The sequence below is a fragment of the Rhipicephalus microplus genome, chromosome 2 (genome assembly GCF_043290135.1).
Source record: "Rhipicephalus microplus isolate Deutch F79 chromosome 2, USDA_Rmic, whole genome shotgun sequence".
Classification (NCBI taxonomy): domain Eukaryota; kingdom Metazoa; phylum Arthropoda; class Arachnida; order Ixodida; family Ixodidae; genus Rhipicephalus; species Rhipicephalus microplus.
The window spans coordinates 213,051,187-213,074,292 of NC_134701.1; the positions used below are offsets into that span (position 1 = coordinate 213,051,187).

Genomic DNA, 23,106 nt, shown 5'->3' on the forward strand with positions numbered 1-23,106 from the left:
TATGATATCCCTCCTATGTGTTTTCCATAAAATATTTTACACCAATCAGACCTTAAAACAATCACTTTTTTCAGTTCCATCATACGTGTCATCCCGCATTGATCATCCGTTGAAAGTTGGTGTGCCAAACTACCGAACAAACCTCTACCTGACTCGTTTGTCCCAATGACCAGCGTGCAGTGGAATCGCCTTCCAGCCTCCATCGTCTCCATCAGCGACGCTGCGCATTTCAGGTCCACTGTCAGCAATCAATTTTTGTAACCACCCCGCTGTTGTCTTTTCTCTTGATTGTTTAATATAGTACCCCTCCTCTCTGTAACGCCTTACGGCATTGAGAGTAAATAAATGAAATGAAATGAAATGAAATATATACACTGACGGATCGGTTCAGCCGGACAGCTCTACAGGAGCAGTAGTGATACCAAGGTTGGCCACGACAATTAAATTCAAGACATCTCACGCAACAACATCAATGGCAGCAGAATTGGCAGCACTTCGTGCCGCGTTGCGATTTGTAGTTGATCAACCTACACGCAAGTGGACTATTTTCTGCGACTCGAAGGCGGCACTGCAGTCTCTACTATCAGCCTTACGCCATGGACCACACGAGCAGCTGGTACTAGAGATAGCAGAGATACACCACCTGACTGAGAAAGGGCACCAAATTACATTTCAGTGGTTGCCCAGTCACTGCGGAATCATCGGCAATGAACGGGCCGATCAAGCTGCCCGCTAAGCCCACACAGAAGAACATAAACTACGACCAGCACTTTTTAGGACAGATGCTGCACGAAAGCTCCGTCCGCAGGCTTGCTCGCCAGCAAACCACATCACAATGGAATCAGCCACACTTCAAGCATGCCCGACTGTACTCGCTTGACCCTACACTAAGTCTTCAAGTCCCGTCGAGGCTTTGCCGAGCAGACCAGACCCTGTTATGTAGGCTGTGGTTGGGCGTTGCGTTTACCAACGCCTACGCTTTACGCATTGGGATGGCCGACACCGCAGCCTGTGGCCACTGTGGCAAAGAAGAAACGATCCAACATATTCTTTGTGACTGCCTAGAGTATAGTAAACAACGACTATGCCTTCGCAAGGAACTCAACAAATTAGACAATCAACCTCTGTCGGAGCAAGGAATTCTACAATATCGACAAGATGCAACTTCACAGAAGAAGGCCCTGAAAGCGGTATTACACTTTTTGCGATCAACCGGCCTTACTGAACATTCGTAGCTAGGATGCCTTTCCTGTGTGCGTTTTCGTTTCACATGAGTGCGCGTGCGTTTTTTCCCCCTCTCTATCTACCCCCTCTTTCTTGCCCCTATTTCCCCGCGCCCAGCGCTGGGTAGCAAACCAGATGCCAATATCTGGTTAACCTCCTGGCCTTTCCTTTCTCTCTCTCTCTCTCTCTCTCTCTCTCTCTCTCTCTCTCTCTCTCTCTCTCTCTCTCTCTCTCTCTAATGACGCGAGAAAACATTGACATAATACGCATGCACGACCTGTTTTATGTTTCTAAATGTCACTGTTGAGTTATGCTTCGTGATAACCATGTGGCGCGACATCCTAGTTTAAACTAGTAGGGAGCTTTCGAAATCGTGCAATTCACGGAACGGAACTTATGTAGAATGGGTTCCACGGGCTTGGGAACACAGTATAAAACCGGAAAAGGGGTGATGGAATTGAGAAATCTGACGGCATAGGCGGCAGTGATTTAATTGACACAAGAAATGAGTAGCTCAAGATCTTTGAGAGATGTCGTCGTGCTGATGTGGGCTCAAAATGGGCCTTCGATAACGACGAAGATTAACGCCACAATTCGCGGCTGACTTGGTTAGACTATCGGCGCTGTGGGCGGATTCCTGCGAACGGAATCCGCTGAAACTTGTTCTATTAATTTAGGTTCTAACAATATATTCTACGTTTTCAGTCATATACTCACGGAGAAAGACTCCAAAAAAGATGACAAACATTTCCCGGTATCCGTGTACATTCTGCGTTCCCCTCTCTTATTTCCAGAACGTCATGCCCGTCGACTTTGCCTGTCAACCACTGTACTGCTTAAACGAATTGTTTCGCTCGTAAAATATCAGTATTGACTCAAGCGAGAGTTCATCAAAAGCGTATTTCACAACATGGTTAAAAATAACTGGCTTCAAAACATTCGATCCAGTGTCAGGACGGCCGTTAACGCAGAACTTGGAAAGAGGCGACCTATATGTTTTGTTTTTTTTGCGTACATCTAATGTAATTACGTATACGTGTTCATATTACACCTTTTTTCAGCTGCGTATGCACGCAACTGCATTTAAATAAATCACCTGCCCTGCATACCGAGACTGCTCACGTATAGGCTATACCAGGCAGTATAAGGAGCTTCGACAGAGAACGGTTTTCACCATGCACCGCTCGCTCCGTTCAGCAAGCGAGCGCCTTTCAGCGTTATGGCGCACGTGACTGCCATCGATGCACGGTGACCACGACTGCTCCACAGAGCGGCCCCGCGCTGACCCCATCTGAGCATCGCCCGCAGCCTCGTTTCTTAGCCAGCTACACTGTATACAACGCGGCGTGCGTCGTTTCAGAAGCGGCGCCTATCTAGGCCTTCGAACCGTTCAGCGAGTTTCCGAGGCTGCTCGACTTTGCGATCCATTCAGATATTATTCAAATGTCCCCACACGAGCGAATTCGAAGCGAAATGCGCTGTGTATCGAAGCCGAAGTGACTTCAACGCCTTTCAAGAATGGAAACATAAAACCCTTACCCGCACAAAAAATGTACGCCTCGATCCTTTTGCGTTGGACTATTCTGAACTCGGAATCCTGCCATCCCGCAAGTCACTTTTGTATGCCGTATTGATATATATTGTTAAATTTCCGGGCATGCTGTGGAGCGCCCTCTTTATCGAGGCCACAGGCCCCCATATTCGCACGTAAGTTTCGCATTACACAGAACGACGGAGAGACATGCGTATAGCGCCGTATAATTCTCAAATCTGTGGGGTCCTCCGCGGCGGAACGGTGGCTCCGGTGCTCGTCTGCTCAAACCAAAGGACGCGGGTTCGACTCCGGCCGCGGCGGTCGCATTTCGGTGCATGACGCGAAATGCTAAAGGCTTGTGTACGGTGCGCTGTCATCGCACGTTAAAGAACGCCAGATGGTCGGCATCTCCGGAGCCCTCCACTACAGGGCGTCCCTCATAATTATATCATGATTTTGGAACGTAAAACCGTTATTATTATTATTATTATTATTATTATTATTATTATTATTATTATTATTATTATTATTATTATTATTATTCAAATCTGCGTGCCAGGTGTTTGGAATCTCCGCGCCATCACGAACCAGGCTATACATTCAGCCTACGTTATCAGCAGAAACGGAAGCGATGAGTGATAAGAAAAAAAAAATATACGATCGAGCGACTCGAATCCTTACATCGAATCTGCGTGCCCAGGAATGAGGATTTCGGCAGGTTGTATACTTCGTCTGCAGTTGTACGATTAATGAGAAAATCGACGTTGCCTGCAAGGTTCTTATCAGCCGAACTAAAGACACCAATTATTGACCAAATCTAAAAAAAAAAAAACAGTCAAACCTCTTCATTACAGACGTACGCAGGGTTACCCTGCAGGAAGAAGGAGGGGGCGAAAGTTTGTCGCAGCGCCTCCCCCCCCCCAATTCACACAAAAATCGGCCAAAAATAAAAGATGATGATGTAAGTTTAACCCTAAAACTGACCCACTTCATTAAAGAAAACTGCAGCTTTAGTTGACGCACAGTCATTTTTCCCCCAAGATCCGCCATAACCTTTTTTTTGTCTTTCATTAATTCCGAAGGCCTTTTTCTTTTCTTTTACAGCGCATGCAAGATTTACAAAAAAAGGGATAGAACAATCAGGTGGAAAGATGGCCGACTTCCAAGTTGCTTGTATGTGCTGTCGAAACCTTCAGAAATGATCGCTATGAATTCAGTCAAGCTTCAACCCTCCCGAGCTACATTTTCTATCATCTGTCGCAACATTATCGTTTTAGCAGTTTTCACTATAGCGAGCTTTTTTCCGTCTTGCAATTCCGCGCTTCCTGCCGACTGCTGCAATGACTTCCCAATCACGCGCGCCTCGATAACAACGCGGAAAAAAGAGCACATCCGCGCACTTGCTTACGTATGGGCCTGTTAAGAAATTTGTACCCAGCGAACGGCGCCTCACTCTGTGCAGGAATGACGTCCTTTTTGAAGTCAAGCTTCGGGAGAGGCAGGCGCTTTTTTTTTTTTTTGTTCGCTTTCTCGCTTCGTTGCACGTAACTGTCGCTCCGAGAAATGGCTCCCTATGAGAGCGCGGCGGCCCTTTCGACGCTCTCCAAGAAGCTACACAAGAGCGTCGTAGCGCAACAGGTTCGGGACTAACTGCGAAGGCCCACATCGTGATGTGGAGGGCAGAAGAGAAAGCGAGCAGCCCGTTATTAAAACGCGGCATACCGTGGCACGACCCTTGCGCCCCCCGATACCCTCTCCCCTCCGCACGCCACCTTCGCTTCTTTCTTTCTTTCTTTCTTTCTTTCTTTCTTTCTTTCTTTCTTTCTTTCTTTCTTTCTTTCTTTCTTTCTTTCTTTCCCTTCGAATCACGTCACTGTACGCCATCGTAACCCCGCTCAACAACCTGTGCATTAGCCGATCTGGGCTGGCCAGTTTTCGCGGCCGCTTGCCAGCCCCGAGACAAGGCGGCGCACGCTGCTGCAGTTGGCGCGTAGAAAATGCGAGCGCACGTCAGCAGGGAGGCGCGCGCTGCGTAGTTTCTTTGATCAAGACGTGCTGGTCGCGAATAGACGAAATAAAAACAAACAGAAAGAAACCCTGTAACGAAACCGCTTTCATCGTTTTTTGGCACGAAGCGGCATTTTGTAGCAATGCACAGGTAAAAACGATCGCAACGTTTTAGCCAAGCTGTCGCTATATATTTACCTGCTATAACGTTTGCCGTTATTTGGAGCTATTGAACAGCCAGCGGTACTATTTAGTGTTCAAGTAGGCTGATCGCAAAGATTCGTTCGATACACAATCACGCGTTTTATTCCTTCATCATCCGCAGCCTATTTTTCGTATCCACCGCAGAACAAAGGCTTCTTCCCGCAGCATCTGCGATCTTCCTTGTCCTGCGCTAAAGGATGTCAGGCATTACAGTTCACTATACCACACATATAATGCCGGCAAATTTCCTTACTTCATCATGTTACCCAACACTCTGCCGTCCTGGAGAGCATTTCCCTTCCTTTGGCTCAAGTTCTCTAACAGACCACCGGCTACCTGGGCCATATATGGATTACATGACCTTCCCAGCTCAGCCATGCAGGGGTGCAGGCCGACGCCATTCTAACTCCACACAGCACGTTTGACGCGGCGCGCCCCAACGGGCTGATGTGGCGAATTCTGTAAAGAGCTCCTAAGAGTACTGAGTGCAACGAAGTTGGGGATACATAGACTTCTACATCTGGTCCTGCTAGCGTATTTTCACCAAAGGGGAGAAACTTACGGAGAACATGAAAAAAAAAAAAAAGAGGGTTTCGATCCCCACGAACGCTGTGAAGAGATTGTGTAGGTACACGGATGATTTTCAACTAAGTGATTGGTATACTTGTACCAGGGAGTGGTGGGTATTCAACTATGCTTTATCTATGTTCATCCGTGCGTTTGTATGTGTACATGGTCTATATGCAAGTAAAACTGAAAAATTCCAGGGAAAGTTTGAACCACCATTGCCTACGCCCATTTCTTTTACGTTTTCTGAATATAACCGGTAATTTTGATATACCCACAGAAAATAGCTCAAGTGGACTTTCCACGCAGTTTCCACATTACCACCAACGCCGCTTCCCTGCTCCGCATTCCTTCTTAACGCCAAATTTTCTTTACACCGTTCGCTCTCTGTAATACGCATCGCTATATCTTCGCGTATCTCAACGCTATAGGCCCAATATTTTCCGTTCCATAATTCACTGCGTGGTCTCGACTCGTGTCTCTTACGTAATACAAAAAAGCAGGTGATCTATATACATGGACGCTTTTTATATAGCTTTTCCAGCCCAGCCTTGTCCAACACGCTACCATAGACATAGAACAGCAGGTGTACATCGCGCGAATGTACAGGGAGAGACAGGGACAGCGATTAGCTGGCGCCACGCTGCAGAGGTTTCCGCTCATGCCGATGGTAATCCGAGAGACGCAAGTTTACACATGCCGTGCGCATTCTTTTGCTCTGTCCCCGTGCGCCCACACCGGATTCGGCGCTACATAAATAAGCATACTAAGCAGTACCGACCGAAGGGTGATGAATCGATGATCGCTTTCATGTATGTATAAGCCGTATAGACTAGCGCCACATGGGGTGTCATTTTACTAGATACCTTGTAGGCCCTGTATGTGTGGTCGTATATAAAGGTAGAAAAAAGAAACAAGACAAAATATTAAAAATACGACTCACCGTTGTTCTCTATTATCCACCACAGCTCCATTATGAAGGCGCCCAGGTAGACAATCTGAACAAAAGAAACGCAAGGTATAAGTTGACATGCGGCGTGCGCAATGGAAGAGCTGTTGCGTTCACTTTCTCAACGCTTACGTATGCTCTGTGCACGAAAAACCCCCCAGGCCCCATCGAAATCAGGACAACGGCTAGTTACGTGGATACCTCCAGCCTACGTCAGCCAAAAATATATTTACCAAATTTATTGATTTTATGAATACCCTTAAACTTCCGCAGCGACCCAATCTAGCTTGGTGATGTAGCAAGCAGTGATTTTTTATTTTTTTTACAGATTATCAGTTTCTAGGCTCTACGTCTATGCAACGTATAACCTACTCAACTCAAACTATTTTTTCTTGCTCACTTAGCCCAACCAACTTGTAAAGCTGGAACAATTTTGTCACGTTTGTCTCTTCATACCGACAAGCAGTACAAGAACAGCTCTGCAGTTCCCCACTATATAGCTTTGTTATTTGCATTGTCTGGACCATAAGTATGCGAAGGGCTAGCTATTTTTGTGTGAAACAGCCAGCCCACAGAGTTTCAAACAGTAATACGTTCTTCATCCCCCGTTTGTACGGAAGGTCAACATTAATTGAACCTGTCTCGATGGCACAAATCCGCTGGCGCAAATTCGATTCTTTTAGAGAACGCAGACGCCCAATGTCCTGGTGGTGTGATCCGAAAAATGCTGGTCTTAAAAATCGACCCTGACTTGGCTCCTGTGCGTTTTTTTCTTAGCTCTATGGTTGATAACTTCATTTATTTTACTAAAGACAACATCTTTGGCTGCAGGCACATTCTCTAATGCCCCTGACACACGGACAAAAGCCAAAATACTTTGCATTAAACTATTTCTGTTACTCTGAAGAATTATTTGCAGAAAGAAATACAGCGCCGTTTACCCACGGTAAAGCACCAAGTTATTTAGGTGACTCGTAGTAGTCTATGTGGTTTGATTTGGTGTCTCACATGAACAAAAAAATAATAGATGAAATAAAGAAGGCACCCATTGTACAGACTCCAATCCTCCGCACTATGAGCAAAGCAAAGGACACTGCTGTAATTTAACATGGTGGGTGTAGCGATGTGACACCGACCTAAGAAAGGTCATGTCACTACCTAGACAGTTCATTTTCGGGAGGACAGTCACAAACAGCGCCCAGAGGGCATTGTAACCACACCAAGGGAGCCTAGTCTGAAAGGCAGGATTGCCGAGTTGTGTACACTGTATGCGACAGAACATGCTTTAGGTTCGAAAAGTAGAAGTTGGAACTGCTTTCCCACAGTGGAGATTTGCCGGTAGAGAGATGCTCGCTTGACGTGAATCACTGCTCATGAACGCCTTTTCGAAAGATACCCCCATTTAGCTCAAGGACTTTAGAGCGCCCACGTGTCAGGGCTATAACAAGCACTCCCGTTGCACCCACGGGAAATTTTTAAAGCAGGCTTCTCCTTACATAAACCCTTAGTGCGGAGAAGTATCCTTCAACGAATATGAGAACATGAAGTGACAGGTTCCCGTAAAATGGCGGTGCTCGCGTGTTCACGGTGCGAGGCATAAACGCACAGTATTTTGAGCTATGTTGTGCCCCTGTTTTGCATTATGCACAAAACTGACAATGATAGTTATCGCGATAACATGTTTTCCACCAATGATATTATCTCTAAATACAGTTATTGCGAAGGAAGGATGCTTCCGCTAGCGGAAAAGCTTTATTAATTCATATACGCTAGCGGTATTTCCTCGTAGTATAAGAATAGTTCTTCGGGTTTTATGCTCACAACATCCACATTATTACGAGAGCTACCATGGTGGACGTTTCCGGAAATTTCAACACCTGGATTCCCTTAAGGTGCACCTAAATTTAAGCACTCGAGCCTCTGGCGTATCACCTACATCGAAATGAGGCTGCACGGCCACCATCTGGTACCGTCGCTACCGGCTCAACAGCCGAGTGTCATAACCACTATAGACCACAGTGGCTGGTCAGTATTTCCTCCTGTGCTTTGAGGAGCATATTTTGCTGCTTCTCGACTTTACAATCGTTAATTTACAATCGTACAGGTTAACCACGAATCTCGTAATTCCGTCTAATTATTTTTTTTTGCCGCTCTCACTATGGTCTCGCGTAATATCACAATATTTTCCACAAACAAACCATAAAAAACACACATTAACGAAGACAGATGGTTTGTACATCACTTTGGGCTCTTGGCTGCTATATGACATAAGACCGAATTTAGATTTTTGGACACTAAAGTAAAAAAAACTATTTTTTTCCTGCATCAACATGACGTCATAAATTTTGACGGCGTCTACTGGGTTCTACGTATACAGTCTCTAATCAGTAAAAAAATGAAGTACATTGCGATCTGTGGAAGTCATGTACCTAGCATATACGAAGTTTCAAAAAATTTCATCGAGTCCGAGTCGCGAAAATAGAAAAAATTACGTTTTGAATTTCACGACGTCACGCACAGAGATATCACCGCGAAACTTGAAAAATAAACTTCAACTACATTTAACTTCATTTTATACGCGAATAACGAACTTATGATGGCGACAATTGGGACATTAGAGTTTTCAGTAAATGTACTTTATCAATCTAAGCCGAGTCATTGTTTCACTTTCATCACCATCATCATCATCAGCCTGACTACGTCCCCTGCAGGACAAAGGCCTCTCCCATGTTCCGCCAATCAACGCGGTCCTGTGCTTCCTGCTGCCACTTGATACCCGCATCCCATCTGCCCACCTAGCTTTCCGCCTCCCCCTCATCCGCTCGCCTTCTCTTGGAATCCAGTCTGTGATCCTCAATGAGCAGCGGTTATTTTGCTTTCGCGCTACGTGCCCTGCCCACGACCATTTCTTTTCTTGATTTCGGCTACGATGTCCTTAACACCCATTTGTTCCATGATACACTCTGCCTTACTGAACGGTTGTAGCTAGGACGCCCTTCCTGTGTGTGTTTTCGTTTTCTTATGAGTGCGCGTGAGTTTTTTTTTCCTCTATCTACCCCCTCTTTCTTGCCCCTACTTCCCCGCCCCCAGCGCTGGGTAGCAAACCAGATGCCAATATCTGGTTAACCTCCCGGCCTTTCCTTTCTCTCTCTCTCTCTGCTCTCTCTCTCTGCTCTCTTCTTGTTCCATAATGTTACAGCTATCATTTTCCTTTCCATTGCTCGCTGCGTCGTCCTCATGTTAAGTCGTACCCTCTTTGTGATCATTTATGTGTCTGCTCGGTAGATAATTACCGGTAAAATGCAGCTGTTATATACCTATCTGTTGAGGAATAGTGGTAATCTACCATTCATGACTTGAAAATACTCGCCAAATGTGCTCCACCCCATTCTTATTCCTTTAGTTACTACGATCTCGTGATATCGGCTCCGCGGTTACTACCTGTCATAAGGAGACGTACTTTTTTCACAGCTTCAAATGCACTGCTACCTATCTCGAAGCGCTGCTCTCTTTGGAAGTTGTTGTATACACTGTCTCACTTTAGTATTCCTTTAAGGTCGAGACACTGCCCTTGAAAATTTTCCTGAGCCAGTCCTTCTCCTTCCTCAAGTCGAGTTCTGGAATCATTGCCCATTCTGCTCGAGTGCCGGATCACCTTACAGAGCGCCGCACCGACCGCATACACGACCACGCGAACTGCCACGCGACACAAACGGCGTCCCAAACTGGAACAGCCGGTCGACCTCGCGCGTGACTCCGTTGAGCCGCAAAATATTTGCCCACGGGTGTTATCGGCACAATGGGGTCCCAATAACTTCCGCCACCCTCGGGCACTAGCCGCGGGTTCCGGGTATCACAAACCATCGGTTCACGGCACCACCGCGGATATCCTGTACAGAGTCTACGGCTTTGTCAGTTTCTCGCCATTTCGGCTAGAGCCAGTGACATGGGACCTATCAGCGTTACCGAGAACATGAACAGAAATCATAAGGCATTACGAAGCTGTTCCATCGCAACGTTACAGATAACGTCTCGAGAAGGGGAGATGATTGCTCATCACTTGCAAAGACTACTAGATATCATCCAATGCAATGAACAGCGCTCGACAGTAAGTGAACCTCGTGGGAAAAAAATGTGGAGTATTCTTACAAAATTAGGGCTGAAATGCACGAATGTTTCTTGACCACTGGGTCGGTCCAAAAAGAACAATTTGAAGTCTCTAAATGAAACAAATGAAATAACTTGTTTCACTTAAGAATTTTAAAACAACCTTGTCAGCAGCGACGATTTGACGCGAATTTCAAAAAGAAAAACTGGGCACCTCTAAAATTTACCGTATCATTTTTGTATCGCCATAGTTCACTGCTTACGGGCATGTTTTTACAGAATTCCATAACTGATTCATTCATTAGATGGGTGATGGAATGTATGAATAGACGCACCGACAGACGGACGGACGGATTGATTGATGACATATACGAGGATATCGTTATTTCTGCTTTTCAACTTTATGTCCACATCATGTGAAGCTAACATACAATTCTACACGGGAACCAATCCCCAGCCAGCGTGGTACCAACGTGTGATATGACTAGATAACATTTGCAGTGCAACAGTGAACGCTGCAGAGCGAACGAACAATCCACGGCCGCATGTTGTTCGCTGGCGCCAAAAGCGGAGCGGATGTATTAACTTCCCAGCTGCAAGACACAACGCGCCATCTGGTTTGGCGAACGTTAAACAAGGCCGAACATTTTTAGCGGGAAGAACGCAACCTCTGAGCGTCGGCAACAGGTGGAAGAGCGTCAGGCCGGATGGATGAGAGGATGTTAAGTGAGAACCGGGCAGTGGAAGGAAAAAGAGAAAGAGAGAGAAAGGAGGGAAAGCAAGGTAACGGGCACATTCAACGCATTTCTCATTCGTAGAAAGAGAGAAAGAGAGAATGAGGAGCAACCGTTTTCCTCTTCCGCCGACAGATGGGAGCTGCGGTCGGCCTCGTTTCATAAGACTGCCGTTACGCGGAACGTTGTTCGTGGCTGCTACGAAACGCGGTGGGCGAGGGGGTACGTCTGTGTTTCTGTGTGGGTTCCTCCACATGGCAAGCAGGCTAAGTGGGCAAGGGACGACGCAAGGCAACAACCCTGCAGTGCTGCAGTAAACCGAGGCGGCGCGCGTTCCAGTGGTTCCGCGCTATCGGGCGACCTCGACTTATCCCCTGCAAATCTGGGACCCCAAACCGCTCTGTCTACGGTCGGCGGGACTCACCAGAAGGGAAGTAAAAAACACACAAAAAAACAGCCCTAAAAGGAAACTTTTTTCATTTGTTTTTTGAGCAGAAGTGGTCGACTACAAGGACTCGACGCCAGCGAAAACACACTCCTATCCTGCCACCTTGTGTGTCTTTCTGCGTGTGTACGCACGCACGCACGCGTGTGTGTGAGTGTTGAAGTGATGTGGAAGTGGGCGGAGCTACGATTACGTCACGATTCACACCTCCGAGTGCGTCTCGCGATCATTGTCCGTTGTTGCGGCGCGCGGAACTGAGGCGTCCGGTCACACGTGAAAAAAAGTTTCTGCCAACGAATTGTCGATTTAAGAGGAAGGGAGGGAGGGTCAACCGAGCGAGTCCTCCAAGCTCGCGTGCGTGCGCCACGCAATCCACGCGGTTTAACTGCGCGCATGGTTCAAATGGGCCAAGGGTACGCGCGGGCGGCGTGAGACACTGAAAACGTGCACACCAAAACGTGCACACCGTTTTCAAAGCGTCTAAGTTACCGCAGCGGTGGCTACATGGTTAAAGCGTCCGCTTCCAATGCGGGAGATGCCGGGTTCGATTCCCAGGGCCGACCGGGAACCCACCGGTTTTACCATGTTGAAGTGGCCAGATCAGGGTGCGGAAATATTGCCTTGTGATCGGAAGGTCGGGGGGGAGTGGGCGGAAGTTTCGAACGCAGTCCAGGAGGCGTTGTAGGAATTCTTGCGGCTGGGCTGATGGTTGCGTTCAGATGGTGAAGTCTCCAGGGAGCCGTAGAGAACTTCTATACACCAACTCTGCTGCTGAGCACGGTAGATCACGTCCGGGTCACCACTTGTAGGCTTAAAAGTGGTGACCTGGACATGATCTACAGTGATACAGTGCGCATTCACCGGCAACTGAAGACCGCCTTGACTACCCGCCTCAATAGGGTCACCTGGGTCGATGCCTTGCCACTGGTGCTTCTAGGTTTACGGACTGTTATCCGGACGGATCTGGTGTATGGAAGTTCTCTTTGGCTCCCTGAAGACTTCTTCATCTCAACGCAACTACCAATCCAGCTGCAAGAATTTCTACAACGTCTCCTGCACTGGGTTCAAAACCTCCGGCCCTCTTCGCCCCGACCTTCCCAACACGAGGCAACATTTTCCACTCTGATCTGGCCACTTCAACACATGTTTTCGTGCGCCAGGACGCGGTCATACCACCTTTAACGCCAGCCTATGACGGACCATTCCGCGTCATTAAACGCACCCAAAAAACTGACACTCTTCTACAAAATGGCAGAGAAGAGGCAGTCAGGTTGGACCGACTTAAGCTGCCGTATCTGGAAACCGCTATAGAAAGCCTCTCATATACGCCTGATATTCCGTTGGACTGCCCAGAACATGTCAAATTTCGATATTCAGTCTACAGGGGTAAAGTAACTGTATAATGCTACCTTATACAGAAACTCTATAAGGGGTAGAGTCACTGGAAAATTTTTTTTCCAGTGACTCTATCAAGGAGGAACCTGTAGCGCCCTCGTTTGGATGGCTCGGCTCGCTAAACAGAGAGCGCGCGCGACAGCAAACGGAAGAAAATAAAGATGGCGCTTGGCAGTGGCACGTGAAGCGAATGCTCGCGTTCTCTGCTGGCGTCGATTGTCATTCAGGCGTGTCTTTACTTCGCTTCTGCGGCGTAAGCCTACAACTCAATGGATAGAGGAGCACACCGACCTGGATGGCGCTAGGTTATTTCTGGGTACTCATCTCGAAAGGTAGCCCCATAATCTTCTGCGAAGGCCCTTGGGCATACCTTAACCCACCACAGCCTTGGTGAAATAGTTGAGCATCCGCCGCTGCTGTGGAAAGCAGAGAATCGCTGCCACCAGGTACCTACTGGTGAAATAGGTACAAACGCGATTCCGGCCTGGTGCTCGACTGGACGAAGTTGTAGTTGCTTGGGAGGGCACACCCCGTGGAAAATTGGCAGAATGAGACCACCAGACCTGGCGGAATGAGACCACCAGACCTAAAATTAAGGGTCATCTTCTTTTTTTTTTTGCGTGGTTTTTGATGAACCGCACTTCGAGACCGAGCACAAATATAAGGCACGAAAACAAGCACGACATTCTGCTTACAGCAATTCGTGAGAACACTCAGTTTTTTTTTTTTTTTTGTCGAGAGGGCCAATACAATACGATTAAAGATTACGCGTGTAGCTTTTTTTTCTCTCTCTCAACCTTTTTTTAGACCTTTGTGGTATTAGCGTTCAAATCCAGGCTAAGCCAGTTTGAGGAGAACCAAGTAGACACCCAGCCCAGACTTTTGTTTATGCATCCACTGCCGTTAAAAAAAAAGTTCTAGGCATTTTCTTTGCTGCGTACGAATTTTTTGGCGATCTCAGGTCACAGCGCAAGTTGAGTTAAAAACGAATGGGCGCAACGGATCAGTGAAAAGTCGAAATTGATAATTGCATGTCTAACAAAATTTTATTATTGGTGATTTCAACTAATTACTGAGAGGTACACTGTAGTTTACAGGTTACTCGTATGAAGTAGGCCAACTGACATCTCCATTTTTTACGGATGATGAATTTTCGAAGCACATCAGTCAAGCATGCAGGTAGAGCTTATCGGTCATCGTTTCTCAACGTTCTCCAAAAATCAGAAAGAGACACTGTCTTGCCAACACGCTTACCGCACAAGTAGGACACTAATAATTAATCGAGGGTTTTATATTTTATTGCAAGGTTCTCTCCTGTATGATGGTAGATCATAACCAGGGACTCTTATTCTGATGTTTCTAATACACACATTCCTAATGGCAGATCCACAGTGGGAGTTACTGAGTTCTCGTAGTTCGACATGCGCAATCGTCCCACCATTTTGTTATGCGCGTTTCGGTCGAGTCTCCCTGTCCCTCGCAAACCCTCCCCACGGTCAGCGCCTGAACAGAGATATAAAGTAAACTTTCAAATAGATAACTTAGGCGGGGTTCTAAATAATACTGAATGCGCTTAGATAGAAAAAAAATAAATAAAAATTTTAGGCGATTGCAGCTGTTCATATTCAATCATTAAATGTATAATTACAAAAGTACAATAAGGAACTTTTAAACTTTGTCCTCGATCTTCCCTCTCGCGATGCGCAGTTCAAGTCCATTCATCGAGACGAGGAAAGTTGAAAGGGTTGGCAACACGCACGGCATAAAGATAGGACGCCACGTAGACAAAGTTAGGCAATTACCGTGATTTAGCTTTAAAGAGAGCCGAGAAAGACAACGTTCACAGCCTGCAGCTCCAGACGCGCAGTATATAATAACGCAACAGTAACATGACGATGTCTCACGACATCCTTCTTAATGTCCCACTCTTCCTTGCAGAAACGTGGCGTTTTGCTATAGCACACGCTAGAACAAAAACAAAGAAAAGTCTTAGGATACAGCTACAGTACACTGAGGTCGGTCCGTGCGGCTCTTCACTCGCTTTCGAGACAACGACCACACGGCTCCTTCAATCTATCCAGCAGTTGTGGTAAGAACAAAGAGATCCGCCGCTGCTTTCGCGCTTTCACGAGAGTTTGTACACTGCATGTGCACAGAGGTCGTTGACCGCGTTGGTCCTCGCGCCGGCGCGTCGCCGTGCTTTGTAAGGGCCATATTTAAGGTCATAGCGGGCCACGCCATTCCCTGTTTGCCCGTCAGACGACAGTCATGCGCGTCGTAAACGAGCCACTTATCGCTCTCCCTCCTTAGTCGGCAGCGCTTACGTATAAAGCTAAGCGTGTACGGCCTCCTATTTGTTACCTCGCACAGAAAGGACCGTTCTAAGCGCGAGTTCGAGCCAATTAGAACGTCCTCGCGATGTCGCTGGCTCGCGCCCGACCATCTGGGGACTGTGTGAGCTGTCCGTCACGTCCACTGACGAGAGAATGGCGTGGTTTTCGAGGCAGCTCGAAGCGTGGTGTTTATATATAGGTGCGTGCACCAGTGGTAGGCAAGCGTCCGACGTTGATAAACTGTACCGAATGTTCAAACTTAAGCTGTGTGGTTTTTTTTTTAATTCTGCCCTTGGGAGAACATGAGAAACACCTTTGCAGACAACCTAAGTATTCAGGGGGAGACAAAGGTAGACAATAATTACGCCTGTCAGTGGCCCAATTAACTAAGATTTTAATTAACGTTTCAGTGACTGTGGCAAGCGGACATATATGTATTGAAAAGTTGGAGGCACTCACGTTTCTACACAGTTACACTTGCAAGAATTCTTCGTGTCTGTGCTCCGAGATATTCCGCAGCAAAGTATAATTGTGGTTTGCATTATTACGCGTGCAAGACAGTCAGAACTTGCGCGAAGTTCTTCCCCGATGGGCCTGCCGTATATAGCTGCTTTCGTCGTTTAATCTAACAACGTGTCGAAGGCATAGGCGAAGATGATAACGATTACTCTTTTACTACCGGCTGGCGATAGCACGCTGTGGCTGTTCGTCACATCGGGGGCACGGGGGGGGGGGGGGGGCGTTGCGCTTAATTTTACCGCCTTGCACGCGTAACTATGCAAACCATAATTAAACTCTGCCACGGGATATCTCGGAGCACAGACATGCTAGGATAATTCTTCCAAGTGCAAGTGCGTAGAAACGCGACTGCCTCCAACTTTTCAATACAAATATGCACGATTGCTGCAGTCACAGAAAAGGTAATTACTAAATCTTAGTTAATTGCGCCGCTGACAGACACAATTATTGTCTCAATTTGTGTCTCACTTGATACATAAGTTATGAGCAAGGGTTTCTTTTTCGTGTTCTTTCCAGTGCTGCATTTTAATAAAAAACATTAAGCTTAAATTTGAACATCTGTTAAGAGTACAAGAAATCTGTGCTTCGGTTTGAAATGAGCAATTCGTCGGAATTAGAGGCCGTTCTGTGTCTTCCTTTTTTTTTTCCTCACCCCTTTCAATCGTTTTACGTGCGTTTGTTATCGTGTGTTTGCTGCACGCATATGCGTGCTCACGGGGGCAGGGGCCGAAGGCGGGTCCCCCTAGTCACCTAAGAAAAGGCAGACAGACAGACAGCGAACTTTAGTAGAAGGAGACAGGGTGCGAAAAATTCCCCATAGTTTGAGTCGGGAACCCTGCGCACGCCTGTGGCTGCACGATCGACATATGCGATACGTTGGATGAATACAAGCAGGCGTATCGCAAGGCGAGTTATACCACGTTTGTGTGGAAGACAAACGCCAATCAAAACTCTTTCATGTCTCTATATTAAATTATATTTGTCCTGACAGTGCTGCCATAATAAATCGGAGTTGCTGCCACCATCGTACATTGACACGGACATGCGCGCCACTGCCTTAATCACTTCTCGATGTGATGAAATCGTGTCTCCGTTTTTTCCCCACATGACAAAACACGCAGTTTTTTTCTCACGGGAAAACCAGAACGAAAGACACAGAGCATCGCTAGTAGGAAAACCAGGTATAAATTAGCATGTAACGTATAAAACAGAAGCGAAACGAGTTAAGGTGAAGTGAGGGAAGGAGGGAGGAGAAGAGAAAAAGAAAGATAAATAACTGGGGCTGTGCACGGAAAAGGGCCGCCATTCATGAAAGCCCGAGTCGCTCAACGAAGCGGTACACCGCAGCTTACGGTAATGTGGTCACGCCTCCACGCAGTGTGTAAGCGCTTGCTTTTCTTTCCTCCGGGCCAAGAGAGGCGCTCATGGCCGTCGTGCATGCGTAACATTGCCAAGGGAGGACGGCCATACGCGAAGAAGAACAACACAAGGATTATTCCAATGACTCCTCCACTCGTTTCCCAATAAAGGAACACACTTGTTGCAACAAAGCCGTCGGAAATCGGACGTCTGGAGGAAGCGCTGTTGCTCCGTAAGTGTGAACTCTTGAAGATGAGCGTTAGCTGTTGAGTGTGTTAAGCGTCATTTAGTAAAATCTCAGTAGACTGCACAGCTTGCTTTGGCTTCCTGGTGTAAACGGACAGACTAAAGGCGACTGTTGGGTCACCATCCTGTTTCAAAGCGGCCGGATGCTAATAAAGATCGTAAACATTATCAAAATCTTGTTTACAAGTGCTCTTGTGCACTCTTCGGAACAGAAAAAAAAAACAGGGTCACAATGAAGTATCCGTGTCTGCACGTGATTGACTGACTGACTCATCGTAGTGCTTAACGTCACTATGCGACACGATGGCTATGTGAGGAGCTGCAGTTGATTACTTCGATCACGCCCGATCCTCCCGGAGTGCACCCGGTGTAGTCTTGGAGATGAGCGCGTCCACACTTATGCTATCAGAATACGGTAAACTAGGCAGGAAATTGAACTACGACCTGCTGCGTGGCACCAACAGAAACCATAATCATACGTATATGACCGTGTTCATATACGGGCTCAACCAAACTGATTCAATGCCAAATGGTTAACGATCAATGCACTTCGTTCCATACGTGCGATAAAGGTGTAACGGGAGTGACAAGGGTATAGAGAAAAGCATGGGCCCAAGCCAGCCCAATGGCCCGGGTCATGTTCGGACAGAACGGTATATTTGATCAGGCTGGCCTACCGAGCCGGCACGGCAACGGAACTGTACTTAGCCCCAAAATTCCAACTAAAAGCCTACTTCTTTAAAAAAAAAAAGGTCAGGAATAAACGCGTGACCAACATACCTATCTTAGACCATCGCACAGATTGAGGAATTTCGCACACTACAGTTGTAGCGAAGAAATAGCATATCGAAGCTCGCGTCTCATTCATCCAGATCCGCAGTGCAAGAAGCAAAAAGCGTCACCACACGGCATCTGCCTTTGCTTCGGGATCACTTCTATAAAGGTGAATTTTTGTATGTCAAGTGCGGTTCAGTTCGATTTAAGCGCAGAAACGGCAGCTACAGCTAGCGGCGTAAGTGTGCATCTAAATGGTATTGAGCAGGCGACGGGAAGCTGGTGCGAATACCTTGCGATGATAGTCCAAAGAAACTCTAGGGTTCACGAAGTAGTCAAGAGGGCCATACAGACTGCGGCGGAGTTTTTCCATTGTGATACAGACCCCGGACCGCCGACAGTGATAGCGTATTTCTGGCGTTCTACACTTCGTTTTCGCGACGAAGAGGCTGGCGAGGTATGTTTGTGAAAAACGCGAGAATATAGCTGACGTAGTACCACGGCCACAAATGTAGGCCATAACTGCAGACACGTCTAATATATTTGCTTCTCGATTATCTTCTGATCTTGATCATACTTATCTTACTATAGTAGAGGACAAGCAACCAGATTTTGTGTCAGACCTGATTCACTGAGAAGTTTTGAGCGAAAGCATAAAGGAAAATATATATCTGATAGGTGTTAACAAGGAGTCTTAGAAGCAGATGAGAAGCCGTAAACTAAGCATCGGTGATCAGCGTTGAGACACTCGGTTTCGTTAATATGCACCTCAATATATACGGGATTCATCATCATCATCATCATCATCATCATCATCATTATCTTCATCATCATCCTGACTACGTCCACTGCACGGCAAAGGCCTCTCCCATGTTCCGCCAGTCAACTCGGTCCTGTGTTTGCTGCTGCCACTTTATACCCGCAAACTTCTTAATCTCATCTGCCCACCTAACTTTCTGTCTCCCCCTAATTCACTTGCCTTCTCTGGGAATTAATTTAGTTACTCTTAATGACGAGCGGCTATCCTGTATACGCGCTACATGTACAGCCCATGTCCATTTTCTCTTCTTGATTTCAAATATGATATCCTTAACCCCCGTTTGTTCACTGATCCACTCTGGTCTCTTCTTCTCTCTCAAGGTTACACCTACCATTTTTCTTTCCATCGCTCCCAGCGTAGTCCTCAATTTAAGCTGAATTCTCTTTGTAAGCCTCCAGGTTTCTGCTCTGTAGGTAGGTACCGGTAAAATGCAGCTGTTATATACCTTTCTGTTGAGGGATAGTGGCAATCTACCATTCATGACTTGAAAATACTTGCCAAATGTGCTCCACCCCATTCTTATTCTTCTAGTTACTTCGATCTCGTGGTTTGGCTCCACGGTTATTACCTGTCCTAAGTAGACGTAGTCTTCTAACACTTCAAATGCACTATTACCTATCTCGAAGCGCTGTTCTTCTCCGAAGTTGTTGTGCATTACTTTCGTTTTCTGCATAATAATTTTAGGACCTACCTTTTTGCCTTTCTGCTCTCCTTGTCTAATTCAGTAAACATGAGTTGCAATTCGTCCCAGAATTACTCAGCAATGCAATGTAATCGGCGAAGCGCAGGTTACTAAGGTACTTTAACCCTTATCCCTAACTCTACCAAATCTAAGCCTGTTAAAACACCCTGTAAACACGCGGTAAATAGCATTGGGGAGATGGTATCCTTTTGTCTTACACCCTACTTGATATCGCGGCTGCGGCGGCTGCATTTCCGATGGAGGCGGAAATGTTTTAGGCCCGTGTGCTCAGATTTGGCAGCACGTTAAAAAACCCCAGGTGGCCGAAATTTCCGGAGCCCTCCACTACGGCGTCTCTCATAATCATATGGCGGTTTTGGGCCGTAAAGCCCCACATATCAATCATTACACCCTTCTTGATCGCTATTCTGTCGCTTTCTTTACGGAGAACTATGGTGGCAATTGATCCTCTATAGATTTCTTCCAGGATCTTTATATATGCTTCGTCGACGCCCTGATTTAGCAGTGTATGCATGACTGCTGATATTCCACTAAATCAAACGCCCTCTCGTAATTTATGAAGGCTATGTATAGTGGCTGGCTGTATTCTGAGCACTTCTATATTACCTGATTGAAAGTATGAATTAGGTCGCTTGTTGAGTAGCCTGTTCGAAATCCTTCTTGTTCTTTAGGTCGATTGAATTGTAATGTTGTCTTAATTCTGTTAGCAATTAGCTTTGTAAATATCTTGTATACGACGGAGAGCAAGCTGATCAGCCTGTAATTCTTCAAGTTCTTGTCATCTCCGTTCTTAACTATTAAGATGATGTGAACATTCATCCAATATTCTGATACCCTACACGTCGGGGGACACTTTGTAAACCAGGTGGCTAGTTTTTCTAGCACAATCAGTCCTCCGTCTTTCAGCAGATCTGATGTTACCTGATCCTCACCAGCAGCTTTGCCTCTATATATGCGTCCCCTCCGAGGCTTTTGCGATTTCGTCTATCATTACCGGTGGAATGTCATCTTGGTTACTGCTAGTTCTTATATTAAGGTCGTGGTTGTCCCAGCTATTGTACAGATCCCTGCAAAACTCCTCCGCTATTTTGACCATCCAATCCATATTGGTAGTTACTTTGCCTTCCTTGTCTTTTAGCGCATACATCTGTTTTTTTGCCTATCCCAAGTTTCCCTCGTTCTTCAGAACGTGTTCAATTGTATCCATGTTATACTTTCTTAAATCAGATACCTTACGCTTAATAATCAACTTCGAAAGCTCTGTCAGTTCTATTGTGTTTGTTGTATTTGAGGCGTTCATGCTTTGATGTTTCTTAATGAGGTTCTTCGTCTCCGGGGACAGCTTGCCAGTGTCCTGTCTAACTGCCGTACCTCTAACTTCCACTGAACACTCCTTAGTGATACTTACCAGATTATCATTCATTGAGTCAACACTAAGGTTGTTTTCCTCGAATAAGAGCTGTAAGGGTTATTTATATTATTTGTTTATCCCCGAATGAAATGCGGCTGCCCCGGGAGCCGAACTCACACCCCCGTTACCACCAGCATGACGGCATAACTACGGAGTCACCACGGTGAATAAAACTACATGAAAAACAAAAACAAAAAGTGCTCAATGCGATTATATCAGGCAATGCGGAACGTATTTTTGTACACTTAAAAAGCAACATATGCAAACTCTAACGTGTCTGCACACATGTCACAGTCACCTTTAAAGCGTGCTTTTCCGCAATAAGACTCTTTATGAGGTGAAACCCGCTCTTGGTAAAAACGATATCTTTAGTATCAGTACTGGCTCAAAAAAAAAAAAAAGTGCCACCAGAAGTGGTATTCTAGTTTGATAAGTAATATTCCACATCACTAGTGCGGACCAAACGACTATGACAATGCGTGATGAATATAATCAACAGCACAATGTGTTAAAGTTGCTACTATTGTTTTAAGTATCTGCTAATGTTGCTACTGTGAAGCTTAATAAACTCGGTTGGTAGGCTGCTGTTCAAGGTTATAGAATAAATGATCCTTAACGCGGTATGAAAGCACGGTAAGCCTAAGAAGCCGAAGTGAAGGGTTGTGCCTTTGGCGCCCCCTTAAAGCTCCCACACCAGCCTCCCAGGCCGTCGTATATTTGTACTACTCGTGTGCGTAGATGCCTATTACTTTACTAATGAATATATATATATATATATATATATATATATATATATATATATATATATATATATATATATATATATATATATATATATATATATATATATATATATATATATATTGTAGCGTTCAACATACAAAACTTGGTTGATACTTTATCCAAATTACAAATGGTTCATGAGTGGCGAAAGTGCGACGAAGTTTGTGCTGTCGCACTAACATCTCCAGAACCACCATAATCGCGCAAAATTCAACTTAAAATTTTACTTCATTTCCCCATTAATTATAATTACATTATTTTCAACAGAGAAGCAACAACGAATCCACGAATCTCTACGAAGTGAATCATGGCCAGCGGGCGATGCTTTGGGTATCGTACCGGTCCGCAACTGTATGTTACCCAAGCGTTGCCCCATATAAAGTAAATTGAATGAAACAAAGTGTATAAAGAAGTGTTCATTTATTTAACCTTTCAGTTCTCTTAAACAATCCAAGGAATACTTAGAAAATTGCTAATATGGAGGATATGCCTCGAAATTGAATCCAAGAACCCGCCGCCAGCTTACCGGTAGTAAGATACTGTTTAAATATGGGTAATTTGTTGGCAAATATAGTGCTCGACGTGCGATTTTGTGCTAGAGGTTTCCTTGAGAAGCCTCAACATCCAGGCACATTTTAGTAGAGATCAACTCATGAATACTCTTCTTGATAGGCTATTTTCGCCGGGAACAGCGATTTTTTATAATGTAAAACGTGTGTGTGTGCGTGTGTGTGTGTGTGTGTGTGTGTGTGTGTGTGTGTGTGTGTGTGTGTGTGTGTGTGTGTGTGTGTGTGTGTGTGTGTGTGTGCGTGTGTGTGTGTGTGTGTGTGTGTGTTTATCTCTGACATGTTTCGACTATAGCAACAGGGCTCTATACCCTGACCGCAACGGAAGACAAGGCTAGGTCCTAAAGAGCTTCACCCTTGGAAAAGACCCTCTTTTTGGCGTGCCTTCAATGCCGAGGTAACATAGCGAGCATCGCGCGATACTGC

At 45.9% G+C, this 23,106-nt stretch overlaps 1 protein-coding gene across 2 annotated transcripts in view; it reads right to left on the reverse strand.

Annotated features, from left to right (window-relative positions):
* Rcd6 (Reduction in Cnn dots 6) overlaps window positions 1-23,106 on the reverse strand; it is an 86,919-nt gene that overhangs the window by 14,578 nt on the left and 49,235 nt on the right. For both annotated transcript variants that reach the window (XM_037421564.2, XM_075875814.1), the window contains exon 2: window positions 6,480-6,534. In XM_037421564.2, coding sequence (XP_037277461.2) covers window positions 6,480-6,534 — 55 coding nt within the window. The remainder of the gene's footprint in view (window positions 1-6,479; window positions 6,535-23,106) is intronic.